General features: G+C 34.5%; 1 protein-coding gene across 3 annotated transcripts in view; it reads left to right on the top strand.

The window, feature by feature from the left end:
• TRPC4 (transient receptor potential cation channel subfamily C member 4) overlaps positions 1–22,748 on the top strand; it is a 212,787-nt gene that overhangs the window by 152,496 nt on the left and 37,543 nt on the right. For 2 of the 3 annotated variants that reach the window (XM_032294519.1, XM_032294521.1), the window contains exons 4-5: positions 3,039–3,375; positions 19,988–20,127. In XM_032294519.1, coding sequence (XP_032150410.1) covers positions 3,039–3,375; positions 19,988–20,127 — 477 coding nt within the window. Of the gene's footprint in view, positions 1–3,038; positions 3,376–19,987; positions 20,128–22,748 lie in introns of those variants that run through there. The other variant, XM_032294522.1, reaches the window with a different exon arrangement.

The raw sequence follows: 22,748 nt of genomic DNA, 5'->3' as shown, positions 1-22,748 counted from the left end.
CATGGTGCAGTAGAAAGATGGAGTAGAGGAGGCGGGAGCTGTAGGCTCCCAGCACGCTGCAGGCAATGTGATGGTCTATCCGGAGAGGGCATTGCTGGAATGGAGTACTGGCCACTGTCAAAGAAACAGGTGGCCCCTCTCTAAGGGTGTCCTTCAGAGGGGATTGGAGTAAAGCTGAACTTTACTCCAAGTAATCCAGGTAAATAGGGAGGCAGACAGAGAGAAAAAGACACGGAGAGGAAGGGAGGGAGGGTGGGAGGAAGGAAAGTAGGAAAGAAAGGAAGAAGTGTGGAAAGGAGGGAGGGAGGGACTAAGAGGTAAGAGATAATTGAACTGATTTAATCTATGTTAGCAATTAAAGACTGAAAAATCCTGTAATACAAAATTTTACTTATTTCAATCCTTAATTTGATAACTGATTTAACCACTAAACCCATTTTTGCATGGAAAATCTATTAATTACTGGGATACAATTTAGGAACTGCTGGTGTAGACAAGTAAAGAACATGTTTGGTAGAAAGGAGACATGAAATTACCCGGAGAATCTGTGAATATACAATGATTCTCAGGATACTTTTTGGGTTATTTCAATCCCATGATTGGAGCAAACACATAGCCAAATAACATCCACGTTTGGGGAACCTCGTGTTGTACACACACTCACTCCTACTCTTCTTAGTCCTCTCCCTATTTTTCACTTCTGCAAAAGCCTCCCTGTGTCTCTGTTTAATGTAAAATTAGGAACACTGTTCATTTACTAATCACAGGTATATACTTTCAGTAACTAAAGAAAGAAAAAGTACTTTTAAGAAAAAAACATAAATAAAAAATTATAGCTAACCTAGCACTTGGCATTCTATGAGGATTAAATTCTTTGCTTCTTTTAGGTAATTTTACAGAGTATATATGTGTGTATTCAGTGGCAGAAATATTCATTCAAAGAAACCTTAAAATCTCCTAAGAAAGTTCTTTGTGTGATTGTCCTCAGGTGCCCCGTGCTGTAGTGAGATTTTGACCAGGAAGGACAGTTTGAACCCGAGACCTCGCTTAGACTGTAGTGAACAAAGTGCATACCTTTCTTTTAATCTTTCTGCATGTACAGAATGAGTTACTTAGTCCCTTATAGGGTTTTATCAGTGTGTGAATACTGATAAGATGATGGCACCTGCTTGTTATATCTTGCATTTTCCATAGGTTTCCTTAACTCTCTTTTATCAAGACTTTTCAGCTGTCCTAAAGTCTAATACTATTAAAAAATATTTTATTCCCTGGGGAATAAAAAAAAAGAAGATGGTAAACTATGATTTCTTTATCAGATGTTGATGAGAGGGATTATATGGGGAAGAATAAAACTCTTCCAAATACCTGGCTTTGTCTGAAATAAAATTTAGCTTGACTGTTTATGGAGCCTAAAATTTCCTTAAACAAGTGACATACAAGATAGTGAAGAGAGCCCTCCCTGCTCCAGCCTTAAAGCCATGCTATTTTATTTGGTTTTATCTGTATTTACTGAACCCATTATTATAAACTTAATTCAATTTGTTTGCATATTTATTTGCCCACTATATACATTGATGAGTAGATATACAAGACAAGATGAAGAGAAACAGTTGCATGGAAACCATTGTTCATCTAATCCAAATGTTTGAACACCTCAACTATTAAATTACTCTTTTTCACCCTTTCTCTTTCTTCATCCCCCAAACAAACCATCCTTTCTGCATATCCAGAGATTGCTTGCTTGCTGACTATCAGAAAAGAGAAAAGAAAAAGTCTTGCCTAAAAGGAGAGCCATATAGCTTAGAACTAAAGAAGAAAAATGGGAAATGTGGAGTTGTGTGGGTAGTCCTGTGAAAGGAACGAGCACTACGTTTGCTTATAGAGTAAGCCTATTTCATGATGCCAACAGAACTTTCCCAATTCCCTTCCAAGGAACTTACACTCCTCCTTCAATCAGAACTGACCATGGGGGCATCTTTTAATCCCACTGTACACTTTCTCACCAGGTTTGCTTTTGTTCTCCCATGGTATGTTGCCATGGATTGCCTTCATCTTCTCTTTCTACCTATACAAATATGCCCAGGTGGAAGCATTCTTGGAATGTTCCATTTGAAAGATAAAATTTTCTCTTAATTCATATATTGCTTAACTGTCAATCCTAATGGGAAAGGTTGAGAAAAAAAGTCTGAGAAATACTGAGAAAAAAAAAAAAAAGGAATACTAAGAAAAAAATAAATATTGAGAAAAAAAAAGCCCTGGACCAGATAGTCAAACACCTCATAATTTGCTAGATATGTAACCTCCCTAACATACAATAAGTAGTGCCCATGCTACATCTCAAAGATGTTGTCGGGATAGAATGATGTCATGTCTGTGAAGTGTTTCATATAAGGTAATTAGGTATACTTAGGTAAGGTGTTTGCATTGTTCATACCGAATTAAGCTATGATGATTAACATTCTGGTGAATATTATATTCTTTCATCTGTTTTTCATATTGCCTCAACCCAATTAACAGTATATTTAGCTTGTAAGCCATAAAGAAAAGTCTGTTTGCTTTCCCTGATAATGAAAGTAATAAATATTTATTATAGAAAACTATTAAAAGTACACACAAATATAAAAATAAAAATTAAGTGTAATGTTGTAACTAAGAAATAACCACTATATCCAAAAAAGCCATATTTTTATACTCTTATATGTGTGTATATAGGTATATATCTTTGTAAACTGCACTGTTCACTTACCAGCGTATCTTTTGCATATTCCTATTCCACAGTTCTATTTTTGCTTCCTCAAGTGCAGCCATAGTATTTTGACTTACGTTGTGTCTCACTAAGCATGTAATACTGTGCCTTGGGTAGAATAAGTATTCAATACATTGGCTTTATTTACTTAAAGCCTTTTGATTGTTTAAATGTAAAATTATGTGAAACAGAACTTCTGTCTTCAAAGATCACAATTGCGTTCTTACTGATGAACTGAAGCCATTCCATGTAACTGTGACTTACTTTTCTTTTTCCTTTCCCTTCTGTTTAGTTTGTTGCCCAGCCCAATTGTCAACAACTGCTGGCATCTCGCTGGTATGATGAGTTTCCAGGCTGGAGGAGAAGACACTGGGCAGTGAAGATGGTGACATGTTTCATAATAGGACTTCTTTTTCCCGTCTTCTCTGTGTGCTACTTGATAGCTCCCAAAAGCCCACTTGGACTGTTCATCAGAAAGCCATTTATCAAGTTTATCTGCCATACAGCCTCCTATTTGACTTTTTTGTTCCTGCTGCTGCTTGCCTCTCAGCACATCGACAGGTCAGACTTGAACAGGCAAGGTCCACCACCAACCATCGTCGAGTGGATGATATTACCGTGGGTCCTGGGTAAATGTGTTACTATAGAAAATATAATAAAAACATGTTACTGCCATGGAATCTTGCTGCTCAGAAAATATTCATTAATGTTTGGGACCTAGGAATGTTTAGAACAGGTCCTGACTGTTGTAGCTCCAGGAACCTAACCCCCAAAGCTAAACAACCATTTTACAAGCTGCAGTCGACCTGCTTATAAATGCAACTTAAGAAATGTAACCTTAAGTTTTAGAAATACAGATATTAAGGACTTTATATTCCATGAATGACCCTTTGGGTTTTTTGTTTGTCTATTAAAACTTTTCAACTATCTCATTGACCCTATGTAAATAATCATTCTAATATTCCTAATAGATAAATCTTCTAAAAGCACATACAGATTACTCTGAAGAATTAGTGATTCTATACATAAAGTAACTGCAACCTTTTAAAAAAATCAATCCATTCAAATTTATCTTTGAAATCTATATTAATTTAAAATAATAGGAAATTAAATAATAGGACATCCTCCACTCTTTGTTTTTGTCATAAAAGTTGTGTTGGGTCTGAAGCAAATCACTGTAAAGAAGAAAACCTTAAAGTAGCTACTGAAAACCTTGTTTTCCTTTCTCCTTGTTATAGTTGTGGTTAAAATTTACATTTTAAGTATCCTTTGCTCTATCATACTATGGTTTGCTGGGAAATCACATTTTCTCAATTTAGCTCACCATTTTAAACCTCTCTGCTATCATATCCATCTCATCATTTGGCTATTAGAAAATATGTGACAAATTTCATGATTCAAAATCTCAGAATATCAGTTTGGGTTAACTCTCAAAACTGCTGAAGAGACTAAAATGACATCAAGGCAGAAAAAAAAAAAAAAAAACGACAGCCTATTTGAGATAGATAGGGTTTTCAGTTTTAAAAATTATAAAAGCCATACTTTAAGTATTGTCAATAAGAAAAGTTAATAGTGACCAGATTTGATGTTTTACATACATAACTGAACAAAATCCTTAGGTGAACTTTAAAATAGAATAAGTTCTCATTAATCTGAAGTGTATAAAATATGATCGTGTTTAAATTGGAAAAAAAGGCTCAGGCCGGGCAGGTCAGAGTGGCTCATGCCTGTAATCCCAGCACTCTTTGGGAGGCCAAAGCAGGTGGATCGCTTGAGATCAGGAGTTCGAGTAGTACCCTTCTCTACTAAAAATATATAAATTAGCTGAACATGGTGGCCATAGCCTGTAATCGCAGCTACGTGAGATGCTGAGGCAGGAGAATAGCTTGAACCTGGGAAGCAGAGGTTGCAGTGAACCAAGATTGTGCCACTGCACTCCAGCCTGGGCGACAAAAAAATAATAATAATAAGGCTCACATCATCTGTAAGTGTCCTAAGTGTCCTTTGGAATAAAATAATTATGACATCGCAGTTGGTATTAAGGATAAAATAGCCCTGCCTATTTCATGCAAATTAAATATATCTCATTAAGAATATTTTTAAGGGAGTTTTCTTCTTAGAAAATGTATTTGGAACAATTCTTACAGAAGAGTTTAGGATGTTACATTTTCCATTATGGATAAGTTAAATTAAATGTCTAAAAATTCTAGTGTCTCAAATAAAATGCAGAACATTTCATTTTAAAAAATACTATAGATACAATAAAATGTAAGCAGATAGAGTATTCCTAATCTCTCCTTGATACCACCAATGAAAACGTGCCAAGTAGTTTCCAGGCAGAATGCACAGTGAAGGGTGATAGTGATACAAAAGTAAAGCAACAAACAAAGAGCCATTCTGCTAATGAAGCTTAAATTGCACTGGAATAAATGGATAATAAACAAATAGATTTGTGATATAATGTCATAAAATGGTAAATAATATTTAAAAAATAGGAGGTCCAAACTTCTAATAGCTTGTCCAGTGAAAACAGTCATTGGTTGCCTGCTACATACCAAACTTCTAACACAATATTCCATGAATGTTGGCTGGAAGAAACTGCACCCAACCACAGCTAAATGATTAAGTGAAGTATAGATTGAATTGTGAGTATGATAATTCCAGCTGAGAAAAAAATATCTGCTATAGGCAACATTTTCTCAATATTTCCTGATTGTAGGGAGTTAACTTTACTGAGAATTACAGAATGAAGAGAGATTTCCTAGAATTAAAAAAATATGCATGCAAATGATTATCTTGCTTAGATAACGGGTATGAGGAAAAAATGTTTATTTATCAAAGAGAGCTGTCAAACAGTTACATTGTTCACCAAAGTCTAGTGAATTGTGAGTGCCTTGCATCTGAGACTGAGTTCTCAGTGCCTTGCTAGATTCACGATTATAAGGGCTGTGTGCTATGCTGTTGGGCTGTTCTGCAAAAGGCATTGGACTTAAATCCATGCTCAGGTTCTACCACTAGGAGACTATTAAATTATGGGTGGTCACAAGCTTTCAGGATTTTCAGTGTCTTTGTGTACAAAATGAAAGATTTAGAGTAAATGACATCTAAAGTCCCCCTGAATCCCATCATCCTGTCTGCTAAGCTACCATTATTAAGGCAGAGAAAATTGATCTTTTTTGGGAAGGGATAGTGTTGAAGGGGAGAGCCAGGCTAAAGACATCAGGGTAAGAATGCTTTATTCTTTTACCAAAAGTGTGATATATATAAAAAAACGTGTGGTCTGATTTGATGACTAGATTAATGAATCCTCTATCTTCTCTTGCCCTGTCCTGCTGTCTGATAAAGTGGCCATGAGTCCCTTAGCAGAACATTTCAAAGTTCATTGTTTGTAAGGTTCTATATTTATAATATCAAGAGTGAATGACTTATAAAAATCATGTGGCCTATAAGTGTGTCCCCCATCATATTAATTGTCTCAGTGGTAGACCGGAACTCTGTTTATGTTTTTTCCTTAAGTCTTCTTGAACTGACTTAGATTTTCAAAGCACATCACCTCTGTGAGCTACTTGTACAAAATAATACTTTAATACTTTTTCATTTGCACTAAATTTACTTTTCTTCCATTTTCAAAAGATCTTCCTCACATTCATAATACCTTGATGTATGAGAAATGCTCACTTTAATACCTCTCATTTGTTTATCCTATCAAAACACTTTTGACTTATTTGTTTTATATATTTATATCACAAATGTTCATGTTTATGTAGGTAGGAAAGTTCTCTAACTCTAAAGCCTAACCTTTCAAACCAATTTCTTTTTCTTCTTAAGTATGGTTTTGCTTGGGAATTTCTGTTATTTTATATACCTTGCAATGTTTCAGCAATAAGAACTGTATTCAGCTTCAGAGAACCAGTTACCTTGTGTTTCATTACAATGGCAGAATAAGGTTTCTACGTTATTTCAGTATCTTTCTTGTTGAAGTTCAACATTGTTGACTATTTAAATCTATTGTGTTTTATATCCTTAGAAAGCAGTTCATAATGGCTCTTCTCTCCCTCTGCCATGGTGTCAGTGATAACTTGGAACTCACCACCCAACAAAGGTTTTAGAATTATTTTTACTTCAGACTTGCTTGTATTGAAGGTTATCGACCTTTCCTTTCTCTCAGCAAACAGCCTCAAGAGATCTTCTTGCACATATTTGCTGTCAGGATGAACTTTACTATATAAGAAAGAAAGTCAAAAAGCTTTACAGGGTCCAAACTTATGATGCTCTTCATTGTGATACAGTAACTAATAGAGAAAACTAATCATGGATAATTCTGCTAGAACTCTCAATAGATGAGTAAATTCCATATAGATAGACACCAATATCCTTGTCAGACTGTCAAATTACCCACTTAAACTTGAGTAAAAAGTAAAACAGTTGTTTAATCAAGCATTCATATGGGTTTGATAAGAGAGCTATACTTTGCAGGTGTCTGGAGAGAAAGTTTCATTGGAAAGCTTGAATGACGGATTAGAAAGAGCCCGAGGCTAGAAGATCAGAGACTTAGGTACTTTTACGTTCTTCTGTTCCATGACTCTGAGGCTCTTAACTTATTCAGGGTTTGATTATTAATATATTATACTGGGAATATGAAATGAATAGAATATGAGAAATTTATTTTTATAAAAAATTTACATGTAAACTAAAGCATGTTATTATATGTATAATGTGCATTAAGAGAATTCATCTAAATTATAGCAAGAGTTTAATCTCAAAGACAGGTCATTTGTTTCTGGAGATAATATGTAGTAAGATATGGGAAGAACAAACAAAAAAAAACTTTTGAATGCCAATTGTCAGGCCTTCCTGAAACCCCGTTTGAATTTTCCCTCAGAATACTTTGTTTCATAACTTACCCCTTTGCACAAAAAAGTATGGATATGTGTGAAATTTCCACATGTAGACTTATGTAATCAGCTTAGTAAAAGAAATTATAAAATGGATATCGTTTTTCATAAAAGAAGTAGAACTTTAATGAAGGCAATCATATGAATATAGCAGGAAATAACTTGTTCCCATGAGAAAACAAAATGGCTGCTGAAATGACATGACATTGTGAGCATGCCCAAGGTTATGCCACATAAACAATATGTAAAAACTATGCACACTGAACTTGATGAGAAGGGTGAACTGAGGAAAAGATGTAACATAGGAGGAGGTCTAAGCTCTGGTAAAAATAGCTTCTATTGAATTCCTAGGCATAAAGTAAGAATTGCTCATAATATCCAGATTATACATCTTGCCTATAGTATACTTTATTTAGCAACTTTTTAAACAAGATTGGTTTCTCATTTCCATAATTTATTTTACATTTTTATGTTTTAAAAGGTTGATATTAACAAGTCTGAACATTTCAACAAGGCCTGCCAAATTGAAGATGTAGAATGAAAAGTTGATGATCACATTTTCATCTAGATAAATAGTCATAGAGTCAAATAATACTATGTATGGATATATATGTGTGTGTATATATATTTTTAACATATTGTACTGAGAATATGAAATGAATAGAATATGAGAAATTTAATACGTTTATATTTAACATATTTATATTTAATATATATACACATGTATGTATAACCAGTTACGTTTTTTCCACATATATGTATAATCAGTACAGGGTACATATATACATATATGTACATGTATACATATATATGCCTGTATGTGTATATATATAATTCTTCCTTTCCTGTGAATCCTGTGACCATTTTTTCATCTTTTGTCTAAAGTCATTAAGATCATATCTTCAGCCTCACCACTGAATTTCCCATCCCCACAAGCAGCCCCAAACAATATTAAGAAATTATAAGAAATAAGCCTATCGCTTTCCCCAGTTCTTCCTTTGGCATGGTGCTCAATAATCTCCTCAAACTGGCTTCAGATACACACAGACCCTCAAACACAAGTTGCAGAATATTCATTTATTAATTTAAAATGGATATTTTAATTTTTGAGGAAATCATAATCAGTACAGTGTGATATATGATCCTAATTTTAATATTTATCTGTGGGAAAAATATTTTAACATCATCTTCATGGAATTATAAAGACTAACACAGTAACATCTCAAACAATGAAATATTTATGAAGATTTCAGTTATTGTGTGTGCTCCTACTAATGCTGAACATATTTCTTTATTGGAGAGGAGTGAACTGTCTTTAGGCCATGACAATGCAGCATAAATTTGATACACCAAAATTGAAATTTACAGGCCTTCAGAGAATATTTGAAAACATGGTTTAGACGGTTCAAGGGAAGAGGGAGAAGACAGGAAAAAAGCAGTAGTTACCAAAAAAGAAAGGGTCAAAGTAAAAAAACTAGAGAGATTCTTGAATTAGTCTTCACTAGCACAGAGTAACAGCAGTAGTAGTAATCATGGTAATTATAGTAGAAACTAAAAAGTTAGGCACCATGCTGAATAATTTAAATGCATTCTGTTGTTTGAACTTCACAACAACTCTGCTCCATTTAATCATATAAATGATGTTAATGTCTCATTTCACAGAGAGGAAATAGGCTTAGAGAATTTAGATTCCTTGCAGGGATCAAGGGATCACAGAGCCAAAAAGTGATAGATTCAAATTCCAGTCAGTGTGAGTCCAGAGCTAGATTCTTTATCCCTTATGAGACACTGACCCAAAAGTGTGAGAGGCAGAATTTAAAAAGGCAAAAACAGCTCAGAACATGTCTTCATACTTAAGACTTCTTCGCTTCTATTTGCCGGCTTAGATTTTTACACAGATGAAATCTGAATGGACCACGGTTTATGCTTCACAAAAGGCATAGTGCTCTTTAAGATGCACATTTGATATGATTTACTATTGAATATTATGTTTACTAACATACCAAGCATCACTACCACCACCCTCACATCACCACCAATATCATCACTGCCTTGTTTCTAATCTAAAACATATTATGTGTGGCTTTCTAGCACTAAAAGAAGCAATCCATTCTGAGAAAGAAAGAATAAGTCCTTTGATGTGATATAGAGCTGTTTCCTTTTTTGCTTTCCATGTTTTAGTTGCCGTATCCTAGAGTTAAATTTATTTGCTTCAAGGTCATTATTATTTTTAAAAATTTGTCTGTGAGTGTGTGAGAGAGTGTGTGTGTAAGGGGTACTCAGGAAAATCTTTATATATATATATATATATATATATATATATATATATATATATATATCATTTGTGCATATTTATTTTTAAAATGTTCAAGATTTTTTATTAAGTGGAAGGTGGTAATTTTCATCATGAAAAGATTAACATTCACTTACTCAAAACTACATATTGGGCAACTACTGCTGCTTATTGAAAAGGTAACAAACCAGGAATTGGAGAAATATTTATTAATTGTCTTCCTATCTACCTAAGCATTTTATTTCTTAGTTTTCATGGAAAATTTTAAATTAAATTAGAATCCTATAAAAAGAATGCTTCTGCACTGATAAAATGTCTCACTTGATTTTTAAGTAACTATTTTTAGGTCAGAAGCTATCAGATGATCTGGAATTCTAAAGTTCTACACTTCACTCTGACTCTGAAACTAACATGGCATCCTTTCCTGGTAAACTTAAAAATGTGTACTTCCTTAATTATAGATTCCTAGTTTTTTTTTTTCTCAAAATGTTAAAATAATGGTGTCAAAACCCATAGTGGTTTAAGCATATTTAGATGTCTTCCAACTAAGAATATTTAACATTCACTGTCTCTTGATGTCGGTGTTGCGTGAAGTATGGTCTGCTGACTAAAATTATAATTACTGTAGATTCCTATGACAAATTCAGAGTAGGGTTGACTGATTTAGAAATTCCAGAAGTATTTTAAACATTAAAGACTGAGAAACAATTCTGGAAGTCAAATTTCATACTCATATATGGTTTTATTAAGGATCCTCAACATATTTGAATCTAAACATGAAAAGGTTTTACTTCTTTCTACCACTGTCCTTGGCCATCTTATATCAAATATGCTTTCCTTGTTTCCAAATGATACCACTATCAGCTATCATAAATTTTCTGAAATTTCAAGTTATTTAAAAGTAAGCTATGTTCAGTTTAAAACTCAAATTTTATAATCAGCTTAAAGATCTTCTCTTCCCTATAAAGGCCCGACCCATGGCTTGAAGGATCTGGAATTGTCCATCTCTTGCACATCCTTTAACTCCAACACTGGAATGCAAGGTGGGACACAGACGCTTGATGTTTCCTCATTCCTGTTGCTTTAGGGAAGATGAGTGATGGAAAAGTTAAATGTCCTGACTTATCAGACGCCCTGGTCAGAGCTCTTTCTTGATTGGCTGTCCTGCCTCTCTGGCTATTACTGAGCCACCTGCGTGATGCTGACTCTTGAGGGGTGCATGGCTGTTCTTTGAGGACCCAGTTGTGCCTCCACACTCCATAGTTCTCTGAGTCAGAGATTCAACTCTGCCAGGCATCTTCCAGTCCCTCCACTCCTGTACCCAGCAGTCAGTCCCTAATGGGGTCCTGGAACCCTAACAAATCCGTCTTGAGTCATGGCAAGAAGGCTCAAACCCAGCCTTTTCTTGTAATATGCACTTACCTCACAACAGCATCGCAGACCCTTATCACCTTAGAAGACAGAAGGTCAGACTGCCCTTGGCTACCCTATTGCCAGACTCCACTGTTTTTGTATTTTCTGTGATGAGCTGGACCGAGAGGGAGATGAGCAAGCCAACTGCCCAACCAGATGCCCCAGCAGGGGTGAGGTAATGGTTCCTCCTGGTAGAAATTCCCAGAATTTATGAGGGATTTTCTTGGAGTCTCCCTTACTTGACTTAGGGAGGCAGTAATATTAGTGAGGAAGCATTCTTACCTCTCCTTCTGGTATTCACTTTTAGCACAAAAACTGCACCGTCCTGGCCAAGGGGTGACATCTGTAATCCAATCACTTTCGGAGGCCAAGGTGGGAGAATTGTTTGATACCAGGAGTTCAATACCAGCCTGGCCAACATAGCAAGATTTCTATTCTTTCTTCAGAAAGTAAAAAGATAGCTGCGCTTGATAGCATGTGTCTCTAGTCCTTGCTACTCTACCCAGGAGGCTGAGGTGGGAGCATTGCTTGAGCTCAGGAGTTTGAAGATGCAGTGAGCTATCATGCACCACTGCACTGCAGCCTGGCAAACAGGGTGAGACTCTGTCTCTAAAAAATAACGACAACAAAAACAAAACAAAACCCCTGCACTCCCTGACCATGGCTCTCTCGCCATCTCTCCTCCCAGGTCTACCTCTGTTATAGATCATGGAAGTGGAGTGCTAGGTAGTTGGGAACAGATATGGTTCTGATGCCTCCTAGTAGACCTTGGAAGGAAAAGTTTTGCTACAGTTTTCTGTAAGCTTATTTCAGAAAGCGGATACTTGGGGTCCTTGTCTTCATCTTTGTTTGAGTTTTAAGCCTAATACTGAGAACAGGAGCTGCCCCTTAACTAAATGCCTCTTAGGGGTGCCAGAAAAAGTGGGTCTCCAATGAATAAAAGAACTCCTTTAAATTTCTCTTTGAACAGAAGCAGAGTTTTGACGAGAGACTACTTTTGTATTCCCTGATTTGAAAATCCAAAAACAAAACAATACATAACTCCAGCAGGGAGGATATTTTTGTGTTCTTTTATCTTCATTGTTTTGATAACACAGCATAAAGCTCTGTGTTCTATGAAGAGACTTCCAAAGCCAGGTCCCCAACAGGCGTGGGACTTAAATAACAGACCCCTGGAGGTTGCCTTAAAGGTGACTTGCTTTTTGTTTGGGGTTGTTTACTATCCGTGTAAGTACTGACAGCAAGAAGGGGCATGACAAGAGATCTGTTTGCAGAGTTACACATTTGTCACATGTAATTGGTGCTGTTAAATGTGGCACCTGAGCATTGCCTACCCCATCTCGTCCTCACAGCCAGCTTTTCAGGATATAATAGAACACTCAAATAACTCTGAGTGAAAACTGTTATGGGAAAGGTATAAAAACATAGTAAAAACTTCCGGACATCTGCAAATATTTCTGAAAGGAAGTTCTCTGACTCATTTGCTCTGTGATCTTTCCTTTGTTGGTCCCCACAGTCCTGACATCAATGCTTGTGTTTAGGCCTCCACCACGACTCTGAGAAATCATGTCATCTGTTTATAAACAGCAAAGAGCAATTTTGAAATGTTCCCATTGTGAGAACAGGACAAACATTTTGTGACTGAAACTCTCTTAATCTTCGTTCTCCTCAGGCTTTTTAGTTACCATGGATGGTTTACTATCTGAATTCATTTTTCATGTAGTTAATAGCATCCTCTAGTTTTTGTAAAGGCTTATTTCTTCAAAAATCCAGTGAATGCTGCTAGAATAAATGAAACTGGCCATTTTGCTACCATGCCCATAACAAATAGAAGTCCACAGCCATCTGACAGGTATGTGGTGACTAGAGCTGTAAGAAGTATATTTCAATCTGGAACTTAAAAAAAAAGTAAAAAAGATCCCAACACATTACCCAACAGACATTGATTGGCAGTCTTATTTACAGCTCAAGTTTAAAAAAAATGATGGCATGAATTCCCAGTTTTATCAGGATCTCTGTTTTTCCCACACAATTGTGCCTTTCAAAGATTGGAAGTGAAGATTTTGGGTGGTAGAGAAAATCAGATTTAATGTCTCCTCGTTGAACTCCAGAGGAACTGTAATGTATCAGAATTGCAAGTTTTGTTTATTAGTCTTCTTAGGAAACCTTAGAGGTCATCTAGTCTAAACTTCCAGTTGAAGTTTCATCTCCTTTAAGTCATCAAATGAGAACAGAGTCTGCTCAGCTATGAAGGAAGTTGAGATAAAATGTTGACTTGTACTGAGCTCATAACTTCTTTATACCTCCTTTCCAAGCCTTCATTCTCTCATCTGAAGCACGTAGCTCTGTGCCTTTCTTCCTCTACATAAACACCCACAAAATATTTGAATTTAACTATTTTGGTGACTGCTAATAATCACATTTGACTTTCCAGTTTAGTAGGTATAAAGATAATGAAGTTTATCTGTAAAACATAATGAAATATAAATGCTCTGGTTAGCAAGTACTTTAAAAGGTATTTTATTTCATGATGCATACAAATTTGAAAGCAACTGAAGCACAAATTCATTAAGTTGGAATGAACTTTACAGATTACATAGATCAGTCTCCACTCACTGCTAGAATTTCTTGCTTAACGACAACATCTGGATTGGAATCTCTATGTCTCAGGGTAATCCATTCCAGTTTTAGAGAAACTCTAATTGCCAGAATCTTCTTCCTTACATTTGGCTAGAAGCTGTCTTTCTATACTTTTCTTATCAAAGATCCAATTTCTGCTTTGTAGGGCAGACTAGAGCAAGTCTGTGCCCTCTTGTACGGTTTTTCATCTCTCATGGCAGCAATTGCAATGACTGCTTTTAGTAAATTGTCACAATCCTAACAGGAAGAAGCAGTCTTTGTCAGTGTATGCAATGTATGCAATTAGGATAAAATCATACTTTGTAAAAGTCATGTAATCCAAACCTCTGTTTTTTGAAGTGAACTGAAACCGAGAGAGGCTAAGCTAAGATTCTAAAGCTGATTGATAGTTGTGTTGAGTTTGGTCACTTGCTCACCTAACATGGACTAGCTGTTATCACTATGCCTTCTGGTGAAAAATTAACTTGAAATGCATTTGTTAAATCAAAGATTCCATGCACGTATCTTATATCTGGGAGTTGGCAGTGTCAAGCAAGACAAAACAAATAAGCAACATTGTACATTCTCGAGAATGAGAAAATGTTGTCCAAGTACACTGCATTTAGGAGATTCTGATCCGGTCCTGGTTTCTTCATTAACTAGTGGCATCACATTATAGTTTACACTGACTCTTTGGGCCTTAGTTTTCTCATGCAGGCTGTGACTGTGCATTGAATTCTGTTTGTAGCCAGGTAAGTAGGAGAAAGCACCTTAGGCGTGGAAAAAAGTGTGTTGGATACATTCTTTGTCGTTGGATATTTTAAATTCTATGTTTCCCACCAGCTCTAAAACCCAGTGCAGGCATCATATCTTACTCGGTTCTGATAACCTCCCTTCTCCAATACGGAGATAGTAAATATTATTTTCCCAATTATTTCCCAATTCTATCTGACTTCTCGGTAGAGATTTAATTGTGAAAGAAGACTAAAAGAAGAAATTAGGATATAAATGCCAAATTTAGAAAAAATAGTTCTCTACAGCCAACTTAAAAAAATACACTATAGTTAATTCATCTGAAATCAGCTCTCATGAGTTATAAATTTGAATATAACAAAATGCAAAAACAGTTTTATTGATAATTTTAAATAGTCGTTGTTAATTTTCACCAATTAATGATAGAATATCATATCTACTATGCTTTTATTTCGAAAATTTTCAGACATACAGAAAATCTAAAATAAATATATAATTACTCATGTATCACCAGTAATCAATGTATTAAAATAATATTTTTAATTATTTTTAAGTATTCCTATATTCATTTCTCAATATCAATTTCATAAATTTTGCTACATTCAAATTAAGTTATAAGAGTAACTCTTTGGAGCTGAGTGCAGAGATATAAAATGTTGACAAACACATACAGTCATATAATCACCACCACAGGAGGCAGCAAACTATGGTCCTGATATCAGACTGCTTGCCAGTTTTTAAATAGTTTCACTGGAACACAATCACGCCCATTTATTAATTACAAAGCCTACATTATTTGTTCTCTGTTCCTTTACAGAACAAGTAGTTATAACTTTTTATAAATGTCCTTTATCAAATTGAGAATTTTCCCTTTTATTCATACTTTACTGAAAGTTTTTATTATGAAGGGATGTTAAATTTTGTCAAATGCTTATACTGCATCTTGAAATGATCATATTTTTTCAAAAATCTGTTGATGGGATAAATTACGCTGATCGACTTTAAATATTGAAACTTTTCATTCCCTGGAAAAAACATTACTTGGTCATGATTTATTATTTTTTCATATATTGCTAACGTTTATTCACTGCTATTTATTGAGGATTTTTGTGCATATTCGTGAGGGCTATTGGTGTGTAGTTTTAAAGAGTTTTGTCTTTAAAGATTATTTATCTTGTTTTGTCTTTTAAGATTATTTATCAGGCTAATACTTGACTCTTAAATGTTTCTTACTGTTGTATCGTTGTGAGAGTTTGATTAGCACTGGTGTTACTTTTTCTTGATATGTTTGGTTGAACACACCATGAAATTAACTAGACCTGAATTGTTTTTGTTGCTGTTGGCAGGATATTAGCTATAAATTCATTTTCTTTAATAAATATAGGACTATTCAGGTGGCTTTATGTCCTCTTGAGTGAGTGCAGAAGTTTATGTCTCAGGGAAAAAAGCTTAAGTTGTGAAATGTATGACCATCCAGTTATTCTAGAATGAATAACTGTAAGATCAATATCTTACAATATCTATAAGATCTATATTGATGTTCCTTCTTTAATTTTTGATATTGATCTTTTATATCATCTTTTTTTGTTAATCATTCTGGCTAGCGTTTTATCAATTTTATTAAACACTTCAAAAAATTACATTTTGTTTTCATTGATTTTTCTTTCATTTTATGTTTCAGATTTTATTTTTTGTTATCTTTGTTATTTTCTTCTTTCTGCTTGTTTTGGTTTAAACTTGCTCTTCTTTTTATAGTGTCTTAATTAAAGGTGAAATCACTGACTTGAACCCCTTATTCTTTTTTAATAAAGCATTTGAAGCTATACATTTCCTCTAAGCACTGCTTTAGATGCCTCACAAAGAGTTTTTGGTTGTATCTTCATTTTCTATCATTTTAAAATATTTTTAACTAGTCTTATGAATTCCTATTTGAGCTGGAAGATAACGGAACTATATTGTTTAATTGAAAAAATATTTGGGGATTTTCTAGATACATTTAATTACTGATTAGTTGTTTATTTGTGTTGTGGTCATAGAACAAACTTAGTAATTTTAACTAATATAAAATGTGTTGAGGTTTGTTTTCCAGCCCACACTATGGTCTATCTTGGTGAATGTTCCCTGTGCACATGAAAGAAATGTGTATTCTGCTGTTGCCATATTGCTGATGGTGTTGTACAGGTCTTCTATATCATTACTAAATTTCTGTCTACTGGTTCTGTTGGTTACAGAGAGGGGAACGCTGAACCCTCCAATTATAGCTGTACTTTTCTTTGTTTTTTATTTCAGTTTTAATAGTTATGGCATCTTGTATTATAGGATTATTTTGTTAACTGTAAGCAGATATAGAATTTTTATATCTTCTCAGCAAATTGGCCTTTCTATCTTTATGTTATATTCCTCTATATACCTAGCAACATTGCTTCTTCTGAAACACATCTACTTTTATATTAATGTAGTCACAGGAGCTTTCTTTTAGTTATTGTTTTAGTGCTTTTTTCCTGTATGATCATCTCTGTATTTTCATTAGTGTGTTTAGATCATACATTTCATTCAGTATAATTATGATATGGATAAACTGGAAATCTACCCCTATTGCTATTGTTCTTTCCTATTTTTTCCATCTATTCTTCATTGCATTTTTTTCTTTTTGCCTGTTATTGAATTAAATATTTGTGTAACACTTACTGTTTACATTTATGGCTCTCTATTCATATATTTAAAAATATTTAAAAGAATAATATTTTTTGACGTTAGAATATAACAAAATATTAATTTATTACATTCTAACTTCAAAAAATATTGTTCTGCTTTGTGTATAGTGTAAGAAACTAATGATGGCAGGCTTGTAATTCCCCTCTCTCATCTTCTGTGCCAATATCATTATACATTTTACTTTTACATATGTTAAAAACTATAATACATTGCTGCTGTTTTTACTTAGGCAGTAAATACATGGTAGGAAATTTTTTAATAAAAATAAATATATATATTTTATTATATATACATATATACACACATTTATGGACATAAATCTTCCTTTTTAAAAATAAATGTAACTTTCTGTCCAATATTATACACCTTCTGCCTTAAAAATATCCTTTTAGTATGTCTTATACTGTGGGTCTGACAGCAATAAATTGTCTCAGATTTTGATTGTTTGAAGAAAAAGCCTTTTGTAAGTATTTATTAGAGCTATTTCTGCTCCATATAGGATTCTGGGTTAACTTTTATTTTTTTTCTTTCAGCACTTTAAAGATGTTACTTCATTGTCTTGCATATTTTTATACCAGAAGTTTGCTGTCAGTCTTACCTTTCTTCCATGTCTCTTTTTTTTCTTGGCTGCTTTCAATATTTTTTCTTTATCTTTTGTTTTTGATGGTTTGAATATGATGCATCATGGTTTAGTGAGTGTGGGTACTAATGTGTATGTGTGTTTTGCAAAGCTATTCATTCCACCTATGCAGAAGACAAGCAACAGAAGTACACAGCCTTTATGCCTGAAAATGTACATGCCTCTTCTCTTCTATGTTAGTGTAGTGGTTGGAGGCAACACAGTCAGGAGCTGAGTTGAGTGTGGGTTTTGTTGTTGCTACATTCAGTTTCAGTGTATCATATACCTCAGCCTAGTATGGAAAAGAAGATTATTCTCAGTGTTCCTTCTCTACCCACAGCTTTTATCCTTCCCTGTACACCTGTGCCTCAGAGGCCCTTCCTCCAGGGGTTGTCAGCTTCTGATTGTTACCTGGTGTTTGTTGGCCTAGTGATCAGGGGCAGGAAAACTCTCTGATGTCCTCATCCAGGGTCAGACTTAGGCAGGCCTATGTCTGAGTGCTAGGGATGAAGCTTTCCCCATGACCTATGCCTTCCTTTTCATGGCAGTCAAACTGCAGCTTATGTACAGGAGAGAGTTTTCTGCCCCTGCTCTAATGGTATTGCTGTAAACATGAGGCCCAGGAGTGCTTTCTGTCTCTTCCACAAGACTGAAGTTTTGCTCCTTAGGGGAGAGAAGCCAGGATAGGACCCTGTGCTTCTCCCACAGAAGCATCCTCTTTTCTCCCCCAGGCTTGAATTATAATATTTCTCTTGAGCTGTGAATAGGGTCCATGAGGAAGAGCATGCAAGAGAGTAAAACTTTTCCTTGTAACTGTGGCTCCCAGGGATCCTAGTCTCTCCTGCTACCTCACAGTCAGCCTAGTTTCTTGGATGGTGCCAGTGTCTCTTCCTTGTGTACTCTGCCACAGGTGAACCAAGGTTCACAGCATGGTTCCTTTAAGGAACATGCTTATATTTAAAGTTTAGATTCCTTGATTTGTCGTCTCCCTGATGCATGCTTGAAAAGTTTTAATTTTTATAGTCAGTGTAGGGATAATACTTTTCCAACTTTCTACATCCTCAGCAGATTTTCAACTCTACGTTTTATGTCTCAGACTATTATCTTAAAGAAGTCTCATTGTTTCCTTGTGTTAACATAGTTATGACATCATAGTCACCCTTTTAATATTTATCAAATCTAGATATTTTTATATCTCATCATTAGGCTGTAAATATGGAATTATAAAATTTTAATAGGATCATGAAAATAATAACCTATACTGATATTTTATAATTTCTTCATAGAATTTGAAAATAAATCATTTCCTATTAAAAATTGAATTTTTTTTTCTGGATATAGCTTTAAAGCTATTGCTACATATAAAGTCTTTCAATGAATTATCGCAAATGCTATAACCATTATTTCTCAAGACTAAAGTCGGGTATCTGAAGGCACTAATTGCTTAAAGAAACACAACAAGGAACTCCACTCATTGTCTGAAACCAGTTTTGATTGCTAGATACACTGTTTTTCATGATCTTTGAATCATTTAGACTTAGGATAAAAATACATGTCAGGATATTTGCTTTTAAGAAAATGTTATTTTCCGATATATATATATATATATATATGTATATATATATATATATAACTATATATACATATGTATATATAGTTAAAAAGGAGTTACAGTATAATTCAAAAACTATTTTTCCTTGTGAACATATCAAATAGATTAAGGAAAATGAGGCTACCCTAAACATCTTCTAGAATTAGCTTGGTATCTGAAACTCCAGCTGGGACTCAATATTATTACCTATAAAAATAGATGTTGCCTCTAGTGAACAATGTGGCCTCTTGCATCTTCAAGATCTATAATTGTTAAATCGTGTATTACTTTTTTAGTCGTTGTTTTGAAATCATACTAATAATGAATCTTTCTATAATTGCAGGTTTCATATGGGGAGAAATTAAACAGATGTGGGATGGCGGACTTCAGGATTACATCCATGATTGGTGGAATCTAATGGACTTTGTAATGAACTCCTTATATTTAGCAACAATCTCCTTGAAAATTGTTGCATTTGTAAAGGTAACTATTATTTATGTTGTTGGTAAATCGTAAGTTCCGATTATTAATGATATACTTTCAATTGATATCAGTTTTATTAATAAAGTTACCTAGAGCTTTTTCTCGATGTGATATTCATCAGCTCATGATTTTATTGATAGATATATAGGGATAAAAATACATAAATAAATGCATAACCTCAAATCACAAAACAAGTTTTCATAAGTAGAAGTTATCACCCAATTCCCTTCCATCTACTAAGTAGACTGATGTCTCAAAATTATTCACAGGAACTACTCTAGTTTCTAATCCTTTATATTTCTAATGAAATTCTACTTCAAACCTTGTTTAAATTTTGGAAACCCAAATCTTTTTTTTTCAGTTATAACTAATAGGTAAAATATCATGGAAAGATCAAAATATTACTCTTTCAAGGCATTGAAATTATTATTTCAGTATAAACTAATACAGTTTGATATAATTAGAGCAGAATATAATTTCTTTCTCCTCATCCCATTCAACATGACAGTGCCTGAAATCTCACACACTCATTACTCCCCCAGATTTTGTACAACATCAATCTTATCCAACCACATAATTTACATAAAATATTTTTGTTCTGTAATGACAATCGGGATTATTTTGTACTTTATTGGGTTTCTTTCAACCCAAAGGATTATGTTCTCTACTTCACTGACTTTCCTTTCCCTTTTTCCTTTTCCCTTTCTTTTAAAAAACAATTTTTTTAATGACTAGTTAATTGGTAAAAAATAAAGAATGTCTAATTGGGTGTTACATAAATAATACATTCAATTTAATAATCTGAACTAGAAAATGCTGTCATGTAGAATCACTCTTATTTGTTTAGCCTAGTTCTTGAAATAAGGGCCTGTGTTTCTGCAGACAACCTTCAGTTACGATAGAATAAAAATTGTCTGAAGTCGGAAAGGCCATAGTTTTTGGTTAAAATGCTCACCAAAATACTAGGGGAAAGTAATTTCTGTCAATATTTGGAAAGCAAATATCTTTTAAAATGAAAACATAATTTGGTAATTTTATCAATGCACTGAGGTTAATGACCTTGAAGAGTTTAAGACAGCAGAAGGTACTCTTTTAACCAAAGGAGATTACACATCTATGTCAGAGGTGGGCAGTCTGTGATTAAGTGCCTAGCTCTCCAATCCCCTTCTTCTGTCATGGTCCTTAGATGTATACATAAAGTTGTTTAGACCTACCTCTAAAAGTAATATATGTAGTATTTTGTGGAATTATGCCATCATGAAATTCTGGGATTATATCACAATAGTGGTTCTTTTCAAATTTCCAAGTGGATAAGAATTATGAGGAGGGCTTGCTGAAACTCAGATTCCTTTTCTCCATCACCAGTTTTAAGTTAGGAGTACTAGTACAAGGTCCAAATTTGCACTTCTAACAAACTCTCAGTTGATACTGATACAGTTGATCTAAGGAAGATACTGTGAAGAACATTGCACTGTACAGACCTGTTCTATAGCTCAGAGACTTGTGAGATTGAATCCAAAAGAAACTTCTGTGATGCATTTATTTAAACAATGTTTAAACTAAGCTATATTTGCATGGTGTTTATATACAGTACATATATTTTTTCATGTATAAGAACATAAGAACTCTGGTATGTAGTGAGTATGCTTACATAGATTAATGGATACTTGTGGATGTTTTGCCTCAAGACTTTTAGATGTGGGATTTTTTTTGTTTGTTTGTTTTGTTTTGAGATGGAGTCTTGCTTTGTCACCCGAGCTGAAGTGCAATGGTGCTATCTCAGGTCACTGCAACCTTGGCCTCCCAGGTTCAAGTGATTCTCCTGCCTCAGCGTCCTGAGTAGCTGTGATTACAGGCACCTGCCACCATGTTCAGCTAGTGTTTTGTATTTTTTTTAGTAGAGACAGGGTTTCACTATGTTGGCCAGGCTGTTCTCCAACTCCTGACCATGTGATCCACCCACCTCAGCCTCCCAAAGTGCTGGGATTACAGGCGTGAGCCACCAGGGATTTTATTTCATTTTATTTCGTTAAAAAGTTGTAAATTCTACACATACAAAATTGATTTTACCATTAAAATCTAAACATTGTTCTTTAGGTTTAGAATGAAACACACTTACCCTTGGTGATGAAAAGGAGAGGGCAGAGGGGGAAAATGAGATGTGGAGAAGTGCACAGCAATTACTGCAGAGGAAGATGACCTAAGGAATGGGAAGTCTTCAAAAAATACATCGTTTGTTAATATACGGTCATAGGAGTTCAGCTTTAGTTGGAAATATAAATTATGATATGTCCTTTCTTAAGGATTTGCACTTAGCACAATGTGTGTGTTTGAGTTGGGTGCATGTATTCATTGGCATGCACTGTGGATTTCACATTTTTGTGCCCCTTTCCTCAGTCACTTACTAGTTGGGTTTAGTGACCTTGAGTCTGTTTCTTCACTATTTGTCTCATCCATGAAATAAAATTTTCTACCTTATGTTGTTGGCATGAGAAGTAAATGAGTCAATGTATTTAAAGTGCCTGTTACAGAACAAGCACACTAAATTAGATTTTCTTTTTTTTCTTTGTCTTTACTTCCTTCCTCATATACTATGAGTCCACTAGACATGCCTTTTGTAA

This window comes from Sapajus apella, unplaced genomic scaffold (genome assembly GCF_009761245.1).
Source record: "Sapajus apella isolate SASKATOON/1434 unplaced genomic scaffold, GSC_monkey_1.0 scaffold32, whole genome shotgun sequence".
Lineage (NCBI taxonomy): Eukaryota > Metazoa > Chordata > Mammalia > Primates > Cebidae > Sapajus > Sapajus apella.
The sequence above is the reverse complement of the archived record's forward strand: the minus strand, read 5'-3'. Positions and strand labels throughout refer to the sequence as shown.